Here is a 16121-nt window from a genome sequence, read left to right on the forward strand (position 1 = left end):
TCTTATATTATTGTTTATATGTAGTTCTTCATTAGTCCATGGAGCATTTGCTCTGTCACTTCTATGAAATGGCTTAGATGCAGGAGCAAGTAATGGGACTTTCATCAAAGCTTTTTTGGATATTTTATAAGCTTGTTTAGGAAGCTATCCAGTCTCTCTGCTACCCCTAGCCCTGATGATCTGAGGATTCTGCCAATCAATTTCTAGGTCTTTTATGTCATTCACAAGTGAGAAAAGAAATAGAACAACATGATAAGTTACAATATGACTACTGCATGGATAAATGTCTTTATTATCTAATGATTAAGTCTTAGTTTTTTGGGTTTTTTTCTGTCACAGATTGTAATGCACAGAGTTAGACTTTCCAGTAGAAAAGCTATTTCTGGTAGGAGATCTATGTTGTAAAATCCAACAACTGGCTATTTGTACAAACATTAATATGCATATGTACACACACATTCTCAAACACACAAAACCACTTGTTGAGTAGTCACACCACACTAATGACAGATTGATTAATAAATACTTTAATAGTACCCTATTTGTGACTATGACATCACACGACTTCTGAATAATAACTTCTACGTATAGGACAACTCTTACAACACATTTCATGTGAACAAATAAGATACCAATACCTGAGTGTTCTGTGATTTGTGAAATGTTTGATATAAAAATGCATTATTTTATTCTCTGTTGCCAGGATAGTCAAATGAAATTGCTGTGATAATGAGATATTTGATGCCCCCCAAAACATTTTTGACAATACCAGCAAGGTTAACAATGTATAAAACTTTTAATACCAGGTAAATCTAGTCAGAAATAGAAAAGAAACACTGTACAAATTATGCAACAGAAGACTAGTGAGAGCTCTTACTAACAATTCAGGAACAAAAATATAGAAAATTCCTTGAAAGCTTTTTATCAGTTTTTCAGTTAACTGACTGTGATGCGTATAAAAGATGTAAGTTCCGTATGAGCATATGGTACATATGTGATGTTTTAAAAAGACAAATGAGCCGGGCGGTGGTGGCGCACGCCTTTAATCCCAGCACTCGGGAGGCAGAGGCAGGCGGATCTCTGTGAGTTCGAGGCCAGCCTGGTCTACAGCGCGAGATCCAGGAAAGGCGCAAAGCTACACAGAGAAACCCTGTCTCGAAAAACCAAAAAAAAAAAAAGACAAATGAAATAATGAATGAACATCATCATACATATAAGATCACTGAGGTTACTATTTGCCATCGTGACTCTCTTACTATTTATGGACTCGTGTTTAGATCACATTTGCAGCCACGGCCTCTACTTTCCTCAATTTTTTGAAATTTTTAAATAGAATTAATGTTCTTTTAATGTCTCTACTCCTGAAACTATGTTTTTTCAATCCAAGGAAAAGATATGTCTTGAAATAAATAGTATTTACTCACTCATGGTGTGGGTAGATGATGTTATGTTTAAATCTAGAATTGAAACTGGAGGATTCTATTTTAAGTAAAATAATACACAAAAAGCAAAAGTTATATATTTACTCTCATGTGTGGAAACTGAAAAAGACTACCTAAATATGGGTCAGTGTTTACTAGAGCCTGGAAAAATTCAGTACAGAAAAAAAAACTTTACATGCTATAATACTGAACTAAGATACAAGATGTGTGCACTGGTGCATTATGCTGCATGATAGCTGTGGGGCAACCAAGCACTTTCTGATTGGAGGCTTGTTGCAAAGGAGAGATTTCGTTGTTAGTAAATCTGGTTAAAACATTTTTTCAAGGCGAAAGTCCAAGGTCTTGTGAGGTGAAGGTATGTACTGTTGTTTGGCTAAATGCCCACACTGTCAAAGTGCCTTCTAAATATTTGTGTATGCCCATTGATAGAGATGCTCTCATCCTTATTTAAAGAAGTTGCTTTTTGCAGTGAATAGTAGTTAATGTAGAGATTCATAACTGGTCAAACTACTGAAACTTGGACTCCAGCCAGAGAATCAGGTAGGCTCACTGCAGATCTTCACTTCTCCCTTAGCTCATACAAAACAATTCCCCAGTATTATCCCCAGCTCTTTAGCAGACCATCACTATAGCCTCCCTTCCACTCCCCCCTGCTCCTTTCTCCAATGGATCATACAGATTTTCTCCTCCAAACTTCCCTTGCCCTACACATTGCTTTATCCCATCCATTGACTCCAGCTGGTATTCCCTGGAACTCACAGGCCATTCTGGCCAGTGAAGCAGGTAAGCTACCTGCAAATATTCCTCCATCCCTCCAAGCCCAATCCCTAGTTTCATTCCCAGCTCTTTAGTAGACGTCTGTTTTGGCCTCTCCTCACTCTCTGCCCCAATTTCCAGGGGACTAAGCATATAGTAGTATAACACTCTGATTTCTTTGCTCTTCTGGATGCCCTCAGCCCTCCCTCAGCCTATGCTCACCCCTAGTGTCAGTTCCCAACACCTAGAAACACATTTTACTTGGAGCCACTAGTGACCATATATATCGGGATCCCAGAAAAATTGTCTACTAGGCAACACACAACCACCACACTCTCCTAAATACTAGAAAGGGCTCCAGAAACCAAGGGACAAAAAACCCATCCAAAAAGATAAGAGCAGATATCAGCACATAGAATTATAATCTTTCAAAATTCAGATGCCTAGATGCTTGCATTAAAACACAGCACAGAAAAGGTGTCTCCACTAGAGTCCAGCAACTCTACCACAAGCCTTGAGTATTTCAACATAGCTGACACACAAGACAAAGACCTTAAAATAGCCTTCATGGGTATAATATAGGTCCTTGTAGAGGAAATAAAAAACATCACTTAAAGCAACCAGATCAAAGGGGTCCTGTGGGAATCCTCAAACAACCCAAGATGTTGCTAAGACTATAGATCACTCTTTACAAACTGCCAGCAATACCCCTTTGCTGAAGACAATACTTACACAACTCATTGAACATGGAGATGTCAAGCAGGTGCCTACACAGAGCCTTCACTCCTGTGTGTCTTTGGTATTAAGAAAGTATTCTTCATACTACCAAAGGAGAAACATAAACACCAATCCAGCCACAAACACTTTGATCTACAGTGATGTAGCACCTGCAAGACATGGTAGTGTGGTAGTGGCACAAAGTTTGTGGGAGTAACCAAGCAATATCTGATTTTTCTGAAAGCCTACTCTATGAAATGGAACCCATACCTAACACTGCTTGAGTGACCATGAACCTGAGACCCAGGGTAAAACCAAATACTACTGTTCTAAAAAAGAAATATAAAAAGTAACAATAAAATGACTCCTAATGAGATTCTACTGTATTCACAGATCTGTGCCTTGCTCAGCCGTCATCAGAGAAGCTTCCTCCTGCAGCAGATGGGAACAAATACAGAGACCTACAGCCAGACAATATGCAGAGAATGAGACACCTTGGAACACTCAGCTCCAAATGGGATGTCTTTATCCCCTCCCCTCAGGGTTCAGGGAACCCTGCTGAAGAGGAGGCAGAACAGATGTAAAATCAAGATAGGTTAGAGGACATCAAGCAAACAAAAATCAACATGATCAAGACTTACATAAACTCAGAGATTGGGGAAGCATACACAGTTAACTGCACGGATCTATACCAGGTCCTTGGCATGCATATTATGGCTTCCACTTAGTATTTTTATGGGATTCCTAAATGTGAATGTGTGGTGATATTGTGTTCCCCAAAATATTGTGCACCCTAATAAACTTATTGGGGTCAGAGAACAGAACAGCCACTGGATATAGAGGCCAGAAAATGGTGGTACACACGCCTTTAATCCTATGACTTGGGAGGCAGAGATCCATCCGGATCCCTGTGAGTTCAAAGTCACACTGGAAACAACTAGGTGTGGTAACAAGAGCCTTTAATCCCAGGAAGTGATGGCAAAAAGCAGAAAGGTAAATAAGGCATGAAAACCAGAACTAGGATTGGCTAAGCTTTCAGGCTTTCAAGAAGCAGTTCAGCTGAGATCCATTTGGATAAGGACTCAGAGGCTTCCAGTCTGAGGAAACAGGATCAGCTGAGGAATTGCGAGGTGAGGAAGCTGTGGCTTGTTCTCTTTCTCTGATCTTCCAGCTCTAACCCAATACCTGGCGCCGGGTTTGTTTTTATTAATAAGACTCTTTAAGATTCATGCTACAGCTTCTTATGCCTTCTCTTGGGCTATATTCCTTCTGTTGACTTGTTTTGTCCAGTTGTGATGTGTTAGTTTTGTTTCATCTTATTATATTTTAATTTTATTATTACACCTTAGAAGCCTTTTTTATTTTCTAATGGGAGACAGAAATGGAGTGGATCTGGATGAGAAGGAAGGTGGGGAGGTGTTGGGAGGAGTAGAGGGAGGAGAAACCATTTAATCAGAATATTTTATGTGAGAAAAAAAATCTATTTTCAATAAAAGGAAAAAACAAACTACTGAAACTATGACACTATTTATTCAAGTTTAGATGGGTCATCTATAACAACCTCCTTGATCCAAGGCTCAAAGTACATTGCAGAAGAGGAAGCAGAACTAATTCAAGAGATAGGGTGGGAAGAAATGTTGTGAAATGCTGTCTTCTGGACATGGCAAGGATATTCCATGTATAAACTTGTAGCAGCTTGGTTTACCAGCGCAAGATCAGAAGGCCTGCACAAGACCAAGCCCATCAAAATTCCACCACAGGGCCTGACCTCTAACTAAGAAGTTATTGTCAGTTGATGACTGCTGAGAGAGGAAGAGTCACATTCCTTTGGGAGTGTCACCACTGGTAGCTTGCTCAAGTCCCAGTGGACAGCCCCACACCCGTGCATATATGAGCAACTTTTGAAGCCCTTTGAAGAGACAGAAGGGGACATTGGATTTTGATCCAGGTCCTCCTGAAGCTACCCTGTGTTTCTGTCTGTCTCCTCTCCACTATCTTTCTATGTAAAAGTTTCTTATCCCTCTCTCCTCCTCATAGGAACTCTTTAAAAGGTGGGAGCTGCCCGGGCGGTGGTGGCGCACGCCTTTAATCCCAGCACTCGGGAGGCAGAGCCAAGCGAATCTCTGTGAGTTCGAGGCCAGCCTGGTCTCCAAAGCGAGTTGCAGGAAAGGCGCAAAGCTACACAGAGAAACCCTGTCTCGAAAAACCAAAAAAAAAAAAAAAAAAAAAAAAAAAAAGGTGGGAGCTGGCCTCCCACAATGTGGAGGGTCTTGAAGAGGTGGAACTAGTGAAAGTTAATTTAGTCATGGAGGCTCTACTCCCATAAATGGATGGATACTTTATTTCACCAGAGTCATATCCTACTGGAATGCAATAGTTCCGTAAGCATAAGTTGCTATATCAATAGCATTATTAGCCTCTCTCTAGTTTCCTATTTCCTGTCTTTCCTTGTGATCTCTCCCTCTCCCTTTCTCTCTCCTCTCCCCTCTCCCTCCTCTCTCTTTTCTCTTTTCACGTATTTTCCTTCCATAGTGCTCCCCACCTTGTAAAGTAGCCACAAGTCCCTCACTTGGGGCAAAATAGATGGACCCTTCAATGTTGTTGTTATAGCCTCCAAACTGTGATGCAAATAACCCTCTTTTCTTTATAGAGTGACCATCACCTTCCTAAAGTCCAGGCAGCGTGGCTAACGGTGATCAGCTGACTACTGCAGTCACGTAAAAAGAAATAAAAGTCTGTCTTGCATAAGCTATTGACTATTGTCTTGTCATTTCAGATTGTAGATCTGTTGTGTTGTAAATATTTTTTTTGGCCTCCTGTGGTACGAGGAACACATGTAGTATGTAAACATGTACACAGGAAAAATACTCATACACATCAAATAAAATAAAAAATAATGTTAAAAAATAAAATAAAGGTAACTTAAATTTAAAAAGAAAATTTTAAAGAAAAAAAGCAGTAAAATAACACATATAGCAATAAATACCTTAAAATACAAATTAGAAACAATCTAGACTAATGGCTGTATATTGCTTACATTGTGTCAAGAATTATAAATAATCTTAGATGGTTCTAATCATACAGGAAAGTAAGGTGAAATCTATGGCTGATCACTACCATTTATTACATATGGGATCTAAGTATGTATACACAGATATCTGTGTAAATCCTGGACTGAATCCCACAGTGGGAATCATACAGTGGCATCATAAATATCCAGTAAAATGGATTTGTGTGGTTTTTGCACCTCCAGGAAGAAGCTTATAGTTCTACTTGTTCCATTACTGAAAGCACTTCCTCCCATTTGCACACACACACACACACACACACACACACACACACACACACACACACACCCCTCTTGAAACATTAGTCTCTTAGCATCCAGAGTACTAGACTCTTGTCTTTTCCTGAGTCTTGTGATTCCTCTCTTGGATAACTCCTGATCTTTTAATCACCCTTTTGTCAGCCAAAATAGCTTTTTCAAAGACTTCTTGTTCATCCCTTTCCAGTTCATTATCCTCTTTCCTTTGTCCTCTTCATCTCCCCACCCTTCTCTGTTACTAACTCTAGTCCTCTGTTAATCATATCAAATATGATCCCTTGCATTTATTAAATCTAAGACCCAAGTCAACATTGCAAAGCAATGACAGTGTGTATCTACTTCTTCCTTGCACTCATATGTCAGTACTGACTTTCTTTTGTGCTTTACCTGTGTCTTTCTGAGAGTTATGATCATCTTTTCACATTTCTCAAGCTGTGGGTCGTGACCCTTTTGAGGGTCAAATAATCCTTTCACAGAGATCATCTAAGATCATTAGAAAGCACAGGTATTTACATTACAATTCATAACAGTAGCAAAACTACATTTAAGAAGTAGCAATAAAAATAATTCTATGGTTAAGGGTCACCACAAGATGAGAAACTGTATTAAAGGGTCACAGCATTAGGAAGGTTGAGAACCACTGGACTAAAGCCTCAGACATAACTCTAAAGCCTTGGTTCCTTATAGTCTCAACTAATCTGTCAAAAAGTATGTAGTTGTGTATCACTTAGCAAGGGCCACATATTCTGATAAACATTCCAACAGGAAATTTTAAGTATTTGTACAGGCCTAGAGAGTATATATTAATCAAAAGACATTGTAAACATGAGCTATCTGAGGCTGCTGCAGATGTAATATGCATATTATTTATATAAATAAAGTCTTTATGCACAAGTATGAGAAAATTCTGAAGTAATAATGGTTGGGGTGTAGCTTGGTGATATAATACAAGCTTAACATATCTCGGACCCTGAGTTCAATCTCCAGCACTGAAATAAAATTGACAAAAAGTACAATATAAAAACCACACAAACTCCACTGGCATAGTTGTTTATTACCATTATTAGCTTTAAAAATATATAAAGGAAATAGACCCTAGAGTTATGCTGAAGTAAATAACCCAGTAGTCATTTATTGTCATTATGAAGTATGTAATACACACAATTTATGTACTAGCATTTTATGAAACTAGCTTTGCAGTAAGAACATTTATACCAGATCATAATAAACTCCTGAATAATACTGCTTTACTTCACTTGATGGTAAGAATTTGTCAGCTTCCTTGTCATCAATGGGGCCAATGCCCTTTATACCACATATGATTGTGTTGGCATCTCTATTGTTCTGTAGTCATAGGAAGATTTCATTACTGCAGAGAAGAGAGAAAACTTGGGTTTATTGCAACTCATTCTTCCCTTAACATGGCATGGGAGATAAACGATTTGTACTTTTAGCATGAATTTCAAGAGATAATTTGCTTCATCTGTGACATCTTCAGCAGACCAAAAAACCAAGAAGCCACCTGCCCATGAAACCAGTCAGGAAATCCAGATTTGTGGTAGAAAGAATTCATCACATTTTTAAACTGCCTCGGCCCTGAATCCAGCATCAGCAGTCTGCAATTACTCCTCTGCCCCCCTGACCCGTTATTCTGAGGCCCACATTATCTGACTTCCTAGCACAGTTCTATCTAAAAACATGTCTGGGAGAAATAGAAATCTAGAAGGGACATTTCCCTCATGAAGCTTGTAACTATGAAAGGAAAAAAAAAAGCATGCATCTTCAATTAATAGGCAGAAATAAATGGTAAGATGAAAAGACAGACTAGTTTGACAAATAACCATCTCTCTAAAACCCAAATAGATTTGTGAGATTTCATTCATCCCCAGTTCTCTGACTTCTTTATTTCATTTCCTCAATGGAATTTTAGTCTTGAGTTTTCCTATTTATTTGCCTCTCCAACCTCTCTGAAATCAGAATTTGAGAAGCAATACATTTGAAGGTTGCACCCTAATTCACTGCAGTTCTGTGTTCTGTTAGGCCTTACATTATCACAGGTTCCCTAGGAAAAAGTTCTCCCTGAGGTGTGAGACTTGGACAGTCTTGTTGGAGAAGCATGGGTCACCATGACAATATGTCTTAAGGGGCCATGTCCCTGATGAGGGACAGTTCTGCAGATAAGAGGTGGCTACTGTCACCCCTGTTGGCTTTGGGGCCCAAACTGCTCCATTTCTGTCCTGTTCTGCCACAGACAACTCTAATTCCATCACGAATTGTCAGGTCTACTGAAGGGGACCTGTAATAGACCATGTCTGCCCAGAAGCAACTGGGAAACAGACCTAACAAATATCCAAAGATGGGAAGAAAGTGACTGTGGAGTGGAAAGCTAAAGGACCAGGTGAGCATCTCAAAGAAAATGTGTCATTTTTCAGGCCCTTCATCATTGCTTACAGTTCTCAAATTATTCATAAAGTTGCAAAGCTCTTTATTTTCCCTGGGTGTCCAGGCTACTTAAATTCTGGTAAATTTTAATCATTCAGTATCTCATAGTGAGTGCCCTGCTAAGATTCCTTAGACCTATGTTTTTATGATTATGGAAATGGTAAACAATAAATGCTTTTTAAAATTTCACTAGTGTAAGTATATTCTCAGGTATAGAAATGTTTTCATTTCTTTTCTTTATAACTGAATGTAATGATGATATATTATGGAATATGAGGTGATACTTTAGCCCAGACTTACAGTGTATAATGATTGATTAAAAAGGGATAATTACCATTTCCTTATCATTTCTTCGTGTTTGGAGACTGAACTCCTTTCTATAGTTTTTCATTAAATAAGTAATAGGTTGTTGTAAACTACAGTCAGCCCCCTGTTCTGCACTGTCCTGTAGAACATTATATCCTAGTGATCCTATCAAACCATGTTAGGTACTCACCCAAACTCTCTCCATCCCCTTTTTCTCTATACTTTCTCATCTCTAGCAAACACTATTTCATTCTCTTCTACTTTGGGATCAACATTTTTGGCTTCCACATATAAAGGAGCACATACAGTGTTTGTCTTTCTGTGCCAACTAATTTCTTCCATTTTACTGAAATGGTAGTTTCTCTTTTTGACATAGTTTAATAATATCCCATTTTCTGTATATATAACCATATTTTTCTAACCCAATTATCTCTTTGTGTGTGTGTATGTGTGTGTGATGTGTGTGTGTGATGTGTGTGTGTGTATATGTGTGTGATGTGTGTGTGATGTGTGTGTGTGTGATGTGTGTGTGTGTGTGTGTGTGTGTGTGTGTGTGTGTGTGTGATGTGTGTGTGTGACTATTGGGTGTATGTGTGTCAAAGGAAACCTCCACTCTGGTGTTGTTCCTCATGATCTGCCTTTCTTGAGACAGTTTCTTGATTGCTCGCTGCTGCAAACACCAAACTGGCTCACCCACGAGCTTCTAAGGTGTCCCCTGTCTATGTCTGAAGACACACCACTGACATTTCAGAAGCATGGTGCTCTCCCAGCTCTACATGGATCCTAGAAATTTGAACTCGGGTCCTTCTACAGAAAGATGGTACTCTCCTAGCTTTACATGAATCCTCGAGATTTGAACTTATGTCTTTCTACTTGCACCACAAACACTTTCCTCAGTGAGCCACCTCCCGAGGCCCCATGGTCCTGTCTTGAAGAACACAAGTACTGATTACACATCACAAATATTATGAATAATTCTGCAGGAAACAAAAGTATGCAAGTATATCTTTCTAATGCTGACTTTATTTTCTTTTGAATATCCCCACATAAGTCAGATAGCTGAATGTATGATAAATCTAGTTTTATTGCTATAAGAACCTCCATACTGTCTGCCACAGTAGATATACTATTTTTCATTTGCAACAACCACAATAAGATTCATTTCCTCCACGTCACTGACAACATTTGCTCTTTTTTTTCTGTTCCAATAATAGCCATTCTAACTGTGATCACATGATATCTTACTATAGTTCCATGTGCATTTCGTATAGCTATGTTTAAGTAAGAATACAGCAAAACTCTGGAGGTCTGTAAAGATATTAGACAGGGAAGAAAATTTAAGGAATAGCTTAAAAAGTTCAGAGCAGTGGTGAGAGGTAGGAACTGACCTTGTTATGCTTAGGGGAAGGTATTCCTGGGCCTAAAGCCATGCCTACTATGTCTATACCTGAACAGAAGAAATTAAATGTGATTTTTAAATACATATTAATAAACTCTGCCATTCATCAGTTGTCAAAACTTACCTTTTTTGTCTCATTTCCCCAGATAATCTACAAGGTAGAAGTGAAGTTTGCTCCCACAGAAAGATTTTTTTGTGTTTATACTAGACCCACAGTATCTCAAATGTATACGATATTTAAAAGAAAATATTCATATTTCTATATTACCTGTAAATAGAGATTAAGGCCCTTCAGCTCATTGTGCTGTTGTGAGTATTGTCAGCACTCAACAAGTATGCAGAGCCTGCCATAGGCTACTGTGTTCCACTGGTACGTCTTGCTTACATGTCAGTGACTTCAGTGGTCCTCAGTTATGGACCCACTACATCACTTGCTAGAGTATTGGTGTTCACTTTGTGTTCATCAGAAGAACTGAAGGAAAATTGAAAATTGAGTAATCTTAGATTTCTCTGGAAACAGTGTTTCTGTGTGGAGGGCTCTGGTCATGTCTGCAGATGAAGGCCCTTCTTCCTGTGCAGCAGCATCCTCAGAGGTCCTGAAATGGCCTGTTAAAATTTCACATATGTGGCCTACAGGAGGCTGGGTCTGGATAGGAATTCAGGTAGGTTTGCTGATGTAAATATCCAAATTGGATCAAGAGATGTTTTTGTGTTTTCAGGTCCATATTACCTATGGAATCACAAAGCTATTATAAAATAATAAATTGTTTCACTCTGTGGCAAATTATCTTCAAATGGGAAATGTATTGAGAGGGTTATTCAACACACACACACACACACACACACACACACACACACACACACACCCCACTATCAATTTCTATTGAGAATGTTAGTCACCAAATGAGAAGAGTGTATTTCAAGATATTGTCATCATGTCAGTTAAAATGTCAGGCTCTTCTGTCCTGTCATGTCCTGATAGCAGGGTGCAGCTCTGATATCATGGTAGTTTTTGAAGTGCAAGCAGGAAGATATAAAGGATTCCCAGAAGTGAGAGCAAACAGATTAAAAAAAAAAAAAAAAGCACAGCTAAACATGAGGTCAGCACCCATGGAGCCCAGACAGACCAAAGCAAACTAAATCCTGTACTTAAGAGTCTACATCAGACAGCCTCTTCACAAAGCAGATAATAGAAAAGAGAGAAAAATATACTGAGCTCACATCACGAGTCAAACTTGGCCTTGGCTGGGGGAAGTCCTTGGCCACTCTGAATAGCAAACAGAATTCTGTTGTCAGCCTCAGAAGAGGATAATGAGGGATAACCTTTGAGCTTGAAGCACTCTATGTGTTGGCTTGTCTTGAAGTCATGGTGGGCTTCAGAGGGAAATGATATCAACAAATCTGAAGTGAAGGAGAGAATGGGTTTCCTGTGTTCCTTCCCACTCTCATTTCATTTCTGACATTTTTGTTCCCCTGTATTTTAAGAATGGCCCTGGACAAGTTGAAACTTTAACCAGGTTTCATACAGTGCTGCAAGCAAGAATTACATTTTGTGTTTGTTTTAGCTTGTTTAAGTTTATGAAACATGTATCTGAATGAAGCTATGTAAGATGGTTATATGTACATACATACAAACAGGACTGAAATCTAGTCCACTGATGTTTGGTGGGAGCTTATTGCATCTCAGACACTGCTGCGTACAGTGTCTAACTGTGCACGGGGAACAGTGTACAGTGTTTCCCTGGGAACAGGGCAATGATAGCATGTTTCTCGGCAAACCTCTCATTGCTCAGGCTTCTTCAGCATCTGAACTTAGCCACCTTGCTCTGGAGAGCCTGCAAGCCTGTCCTAACTCTCAGAAAAGCATCTAGTCCATTATTTCACTGATTTCCAAATTGAGGTTAATGGCCACTTGGGGGTCCAGTTTTTCCCCAAGATCAAAGTAGGAAATAGTACCAAAGGAATTGTTTCTTCTCATCATCCAACTTCCTCATGAGCACTTCCTAAAATCAACCTGCTGGAGAAAGAGCTGTTTTTCTTTTCAACTTTCCTGTTTAAAATCAATCTCTTCTTCTTGATTAGGAGAGGCAAAAACTGAGTATTATGATCTGAAAGTACCCCAGAGTGTAAATTAGCGTCAGGGCCAATCAGCACTGAAACAATAAAGGACAGATAAGGAGACAGCAAATTCTTCTGTGAGATAATCAAGTTGTCAGCTAATAAATTAATACAAGTATTTTTGATGATGGATTACTGTGTAATTTCTGCATATAACTAATAAAAAGTTGAAACAATTGGTGTTGTTGCCATAGCAAAGCAACTTCCATTCTGAGAGCCATTGGTGTCACTTGGGGGAGCTAATTTTTCTCAGTGTTTAGAGTACTACAGTGAGATACAAGAATGTAATTGTAGCCAGAATCTTTCTCATTTGGGATACTATGTAGTCATGGTTGCATATTCGAATCAAAATATGCAATCCACAATAATAGAAGATGGCTTTTCAACAAAATTTTAATATTGTGTCTAATACAATTTTTCAAACTTTGAAATATATTTATACTGTTTGGGTTAAATGTATACTAATTATGCAACACCTAGAGGAAAATCTTTTATAAAGAACTTTTAATCCTAAAAGTTCAGAAACAAACAAAAAGCACATAGATAGATACAGAGTCATCCATAAAAGAATTGCAATTATAAAGATATAATACCCTCGACTGTGACTCCTGTGATATACTGGGTATTAATATTACTATTTACATTCATATACATAATTTAAAACAGGTATTAATGGATATCATAATGTCAACATTTAGATGCTTTGAACAGATGAAGAGGTGGTATAGTGGTTTCATTCAGATTAGTAGTGCCAATGCAGTAGGATTAGGCTCCTTCAACTATTTAAGTGTCTGATTAAAATGGTTAACAACCTTGTATATCACATTTTTAAGTTGATTCGGGGAAGAAATGTGACACGTTTAAATCCCACTGATAATGAAAATGTTCGTGTTGAGCATCTGATGCTAACTTAAGTCAGATTTGCAGCTTTCCCCAACAGCCCCTTGGAGATGTCGGGTCACTGGCAGTGTTGCTGGGAGAGCAGGGAAGCACAGGAGAATGGTCAGCCCGAGCATGACGGACTTTTACCTTATAGGCTTGCCAGTTTCCTGTGGCCACTACCATTTTATTACACAGATTTGGTGGCTCAGAACAGTATTTACTTCTCAGAGTCCTTCACGCTAGAAGTCTGAAATCCGCACTACTTTTCTAATGTCAAGGTACTAGGAGAGCTGTGATTCTTCTAGAAGCTCTGGGACATCTTTCCTTCTTCAGCTCTCCTAGCTTCTGGTAGCTGTTGACATTCCTTACTTTGTAGCCAAATCAGTACAGCCTTTTGAGACCAGCCACCTCTTCAAATCTGTGTTCCATCTTCATGTTGTCTTCTCCTCAGTAGGTCAGCCTCAGATTTCCTTCCTGTCTTCTTTTAAAATCTCTTGTGGTTGGATGTAAGGGCACCTAGTTAATTTAGAACAGTCTCTCCATCTGGCAGTTATTAATTTAAATTATTTATTCAATCACACTCTCAAAACCTTTGTAACAGTCACAGGTTCCAGGGATTAGTACAGGCAAAGCTTTTGTTGCAGCTTGCCAGGCTTTAGCTGTATACCAGTGGGTGTGTTCGTGTGTGTGTGTGTGTGTGTGTGCCTGCGTATGAGTTCATGTGGATATAACACACAGATTTGAAACTTTTTCTTTTATACAAAATCTATGTTGTCCAAGCTAGTCCTGAACTCTCGACTTCAATCTTCCTGCCTCAACCTCCTGAGTAGCTGGGAGAAAAAGCATAAGCACTCTGTCTGGCATGGGCAGCCAGCCACACTAGTTCTAGAAATGAAAAACGATGACTCTGGCACAAGCAATGACCTCATAAAGATTTATTTCAACTGAAGCTCTTTTCAGTGTGTTTCCTTGTCTGTGTACTGGGTTGTTTCTCCATTTGGAGTGACCACATTTCAAACTACTTCTTCTTGCTGTGTTGTCTTGAAATGCAGCTCCAGCAGTCACTGGGTTCCCACTACATCCCAGTCAATTTCTCTTCAGTGACAAGCCTCAAGGACCCATCTTGGTATCCTCCTTTTATTATTTCATTCATTAAGTATTAAGTAAAGATGCTCTGGGGCTTGGGGGTTTGTAGTTGTTCCTGAGGAAAGAGAAAGAAGAGCGTATCATAGATTTTAAATATTGTTGCAAAGTAAGACTCCAAATACCAAAGCTCATTCTGAAGTCTCTCAGCTAGCATTCTCTGAATATTTAATGTAGTTGGGGGTCATTGGTTACCAACTATCATCTTCAAGTCTGAGAACTTTTCCCTTGAAATTTAACAGTAAAGTGAAGGGGAGAATATATAATAAGAATTGGTAATACAGTGAATCATTGAACATTTACAGGTTTGTAATCTGTTCAAAGATGTTCTGACTTTTATGCACCTGTTTTGTAGTCTTGCTTATCCCTGTTACTTTTGCAGGCATCCAAGTGGACAGACACTATGAGAAATTTGAGTGCGGGCCATGTGGAGGAGTTTGTCTTGGTGGGCTTTCCTACCTCTCCACCCTTCCAGCTACTCCTCTTTGTCTTCTTTTTTGCAATTTATCTGTTGACATTGCTGGAAAACATACTCATTGTTTCTACAGTCTGGCTCACCCCGAGCCTCCATCGCCCCATGTACTTCTTCCTTGGTCATCTCTCCTTCCTGGAACTGTGGTACATCAATGTTACTATTCCCAGACTCTTGGGAGCCTTTCTTACCCAGGATGGTAGAGTCTCTTACGTGGGTTGCATGACCCAGCTCTACTTCTTTATTGCCTTAGCCTGCACTGAATGTGTCCTGTTGGCAGTTATGGCCTATGACCGCTACCTGGCCATCTGTGAACCCCTGCGCTATCCTAGTCTCATGCCTCCCAGCCTGGCCACTCGCCTTGCAGCTGCTTCTTGGGGCAGCGGTTTCTTCAGTTCCATGATGAAGCTACTTTTCATTTCTCGACTATCCTACTGTGGACCCAATATCATCAACCACTTTTTCTGTGATATTTCCCCACTGCTCAATCTCACCTGCTCAGACAAGGAACAAGCAGAGCTAGTAGACTTCCTGCTAGCACTGGTGATGATTCTGCTCCCTCTAGTGGCTGTGGTTTCCTCATACGCTGCCATCATTGTAGCCATCCTGAAGATCCCTACCGCCCAGGGACGGCACAAAGCCTTTTCCACCTGCACCTCCCATCTGGCAGTGGTTGTCATCTACTATTCCTCCACTCTCTTCACCTACGCACGGCCCCGAGCCATGTACACCTTCAACTATAACAAGATCATCTCTGTGCTCTACACTGTCATTGTACCATTCCTCAACCCAGCCATCTACTGCTTAAGAAACAAGGAGGTGAAAGATGCCTTCAGGAAGACCATGCTGGGGAGGTGCCACCATACTAGGGATGTTACGGATTGATGTGTGACAGATACCGGCAGAGAGGAAACCAATTCTTACTAAGGATTTGACTAGCAGTCACAGAATGGCCTTATAGGGAAGATCGATGTCAATTAGTAAACACTTCAAAATTGCCAACAGTGACACACAGCAATGTAGAATAAAAAATCCTAATTTGAAAAAAAAAAACTGTCTGAGAACCTCCTAATACATATGAAAATTAACAAATTATTGATTTTGTACATCCGTTTCCAA

At 39.5% G+C, this 16121-nt stretch overlaps 1 protein-coding gene across 1 annotated transcript; it reads left to right on the top strand.

The window, feature by feature from the left end:
- Window positions 1-14933: 14933 nt before the first annotated feature.
- Window positions 14934-15887, top strand: LOC128109496 (olfactory receptor 6P1). The gene has a single exon (XM_052736664.1). It carries the CDS (start codon window positions 14934-14936, stop codon window positions 15885-15887), a length of 954 nt encoding a protein of 317 aa, XP_052592624.1.
- The last annotated feature ends 234 nt before the right edge of the window (window positions 15888-16121 follow it).

The sequence above is a fragment of the Peromyscus californicus genome, unplaced genomic scaffold (genome assembly GCF_007827085.1).
Source record: "Peromyscus californicus insignis strain IS unplaced genomic scaffold, ASM782708v3 Scaffold_14__1_contigs__length_90479793_seg_2, whole genome shotgun sequence".
In the NCBI taxonomy this organism is placed as follows: domain Eukaryota; kingdom Metazoa; phylum Chordata; class Mammalia; order Rodentia; family Cricetidae; genus Peromyscus; species Peromyscus californicus.

What these genes read in the sequence shown, in the direction of transcription:
- LOC128109496 (XM_052736664.1), top strand. Translation starts at nt 14,934, where the DNA reads ATGAGAAATTTGAGTGCGGGCCATGTGGAGGAGTTTGTCTTGGTGGGC.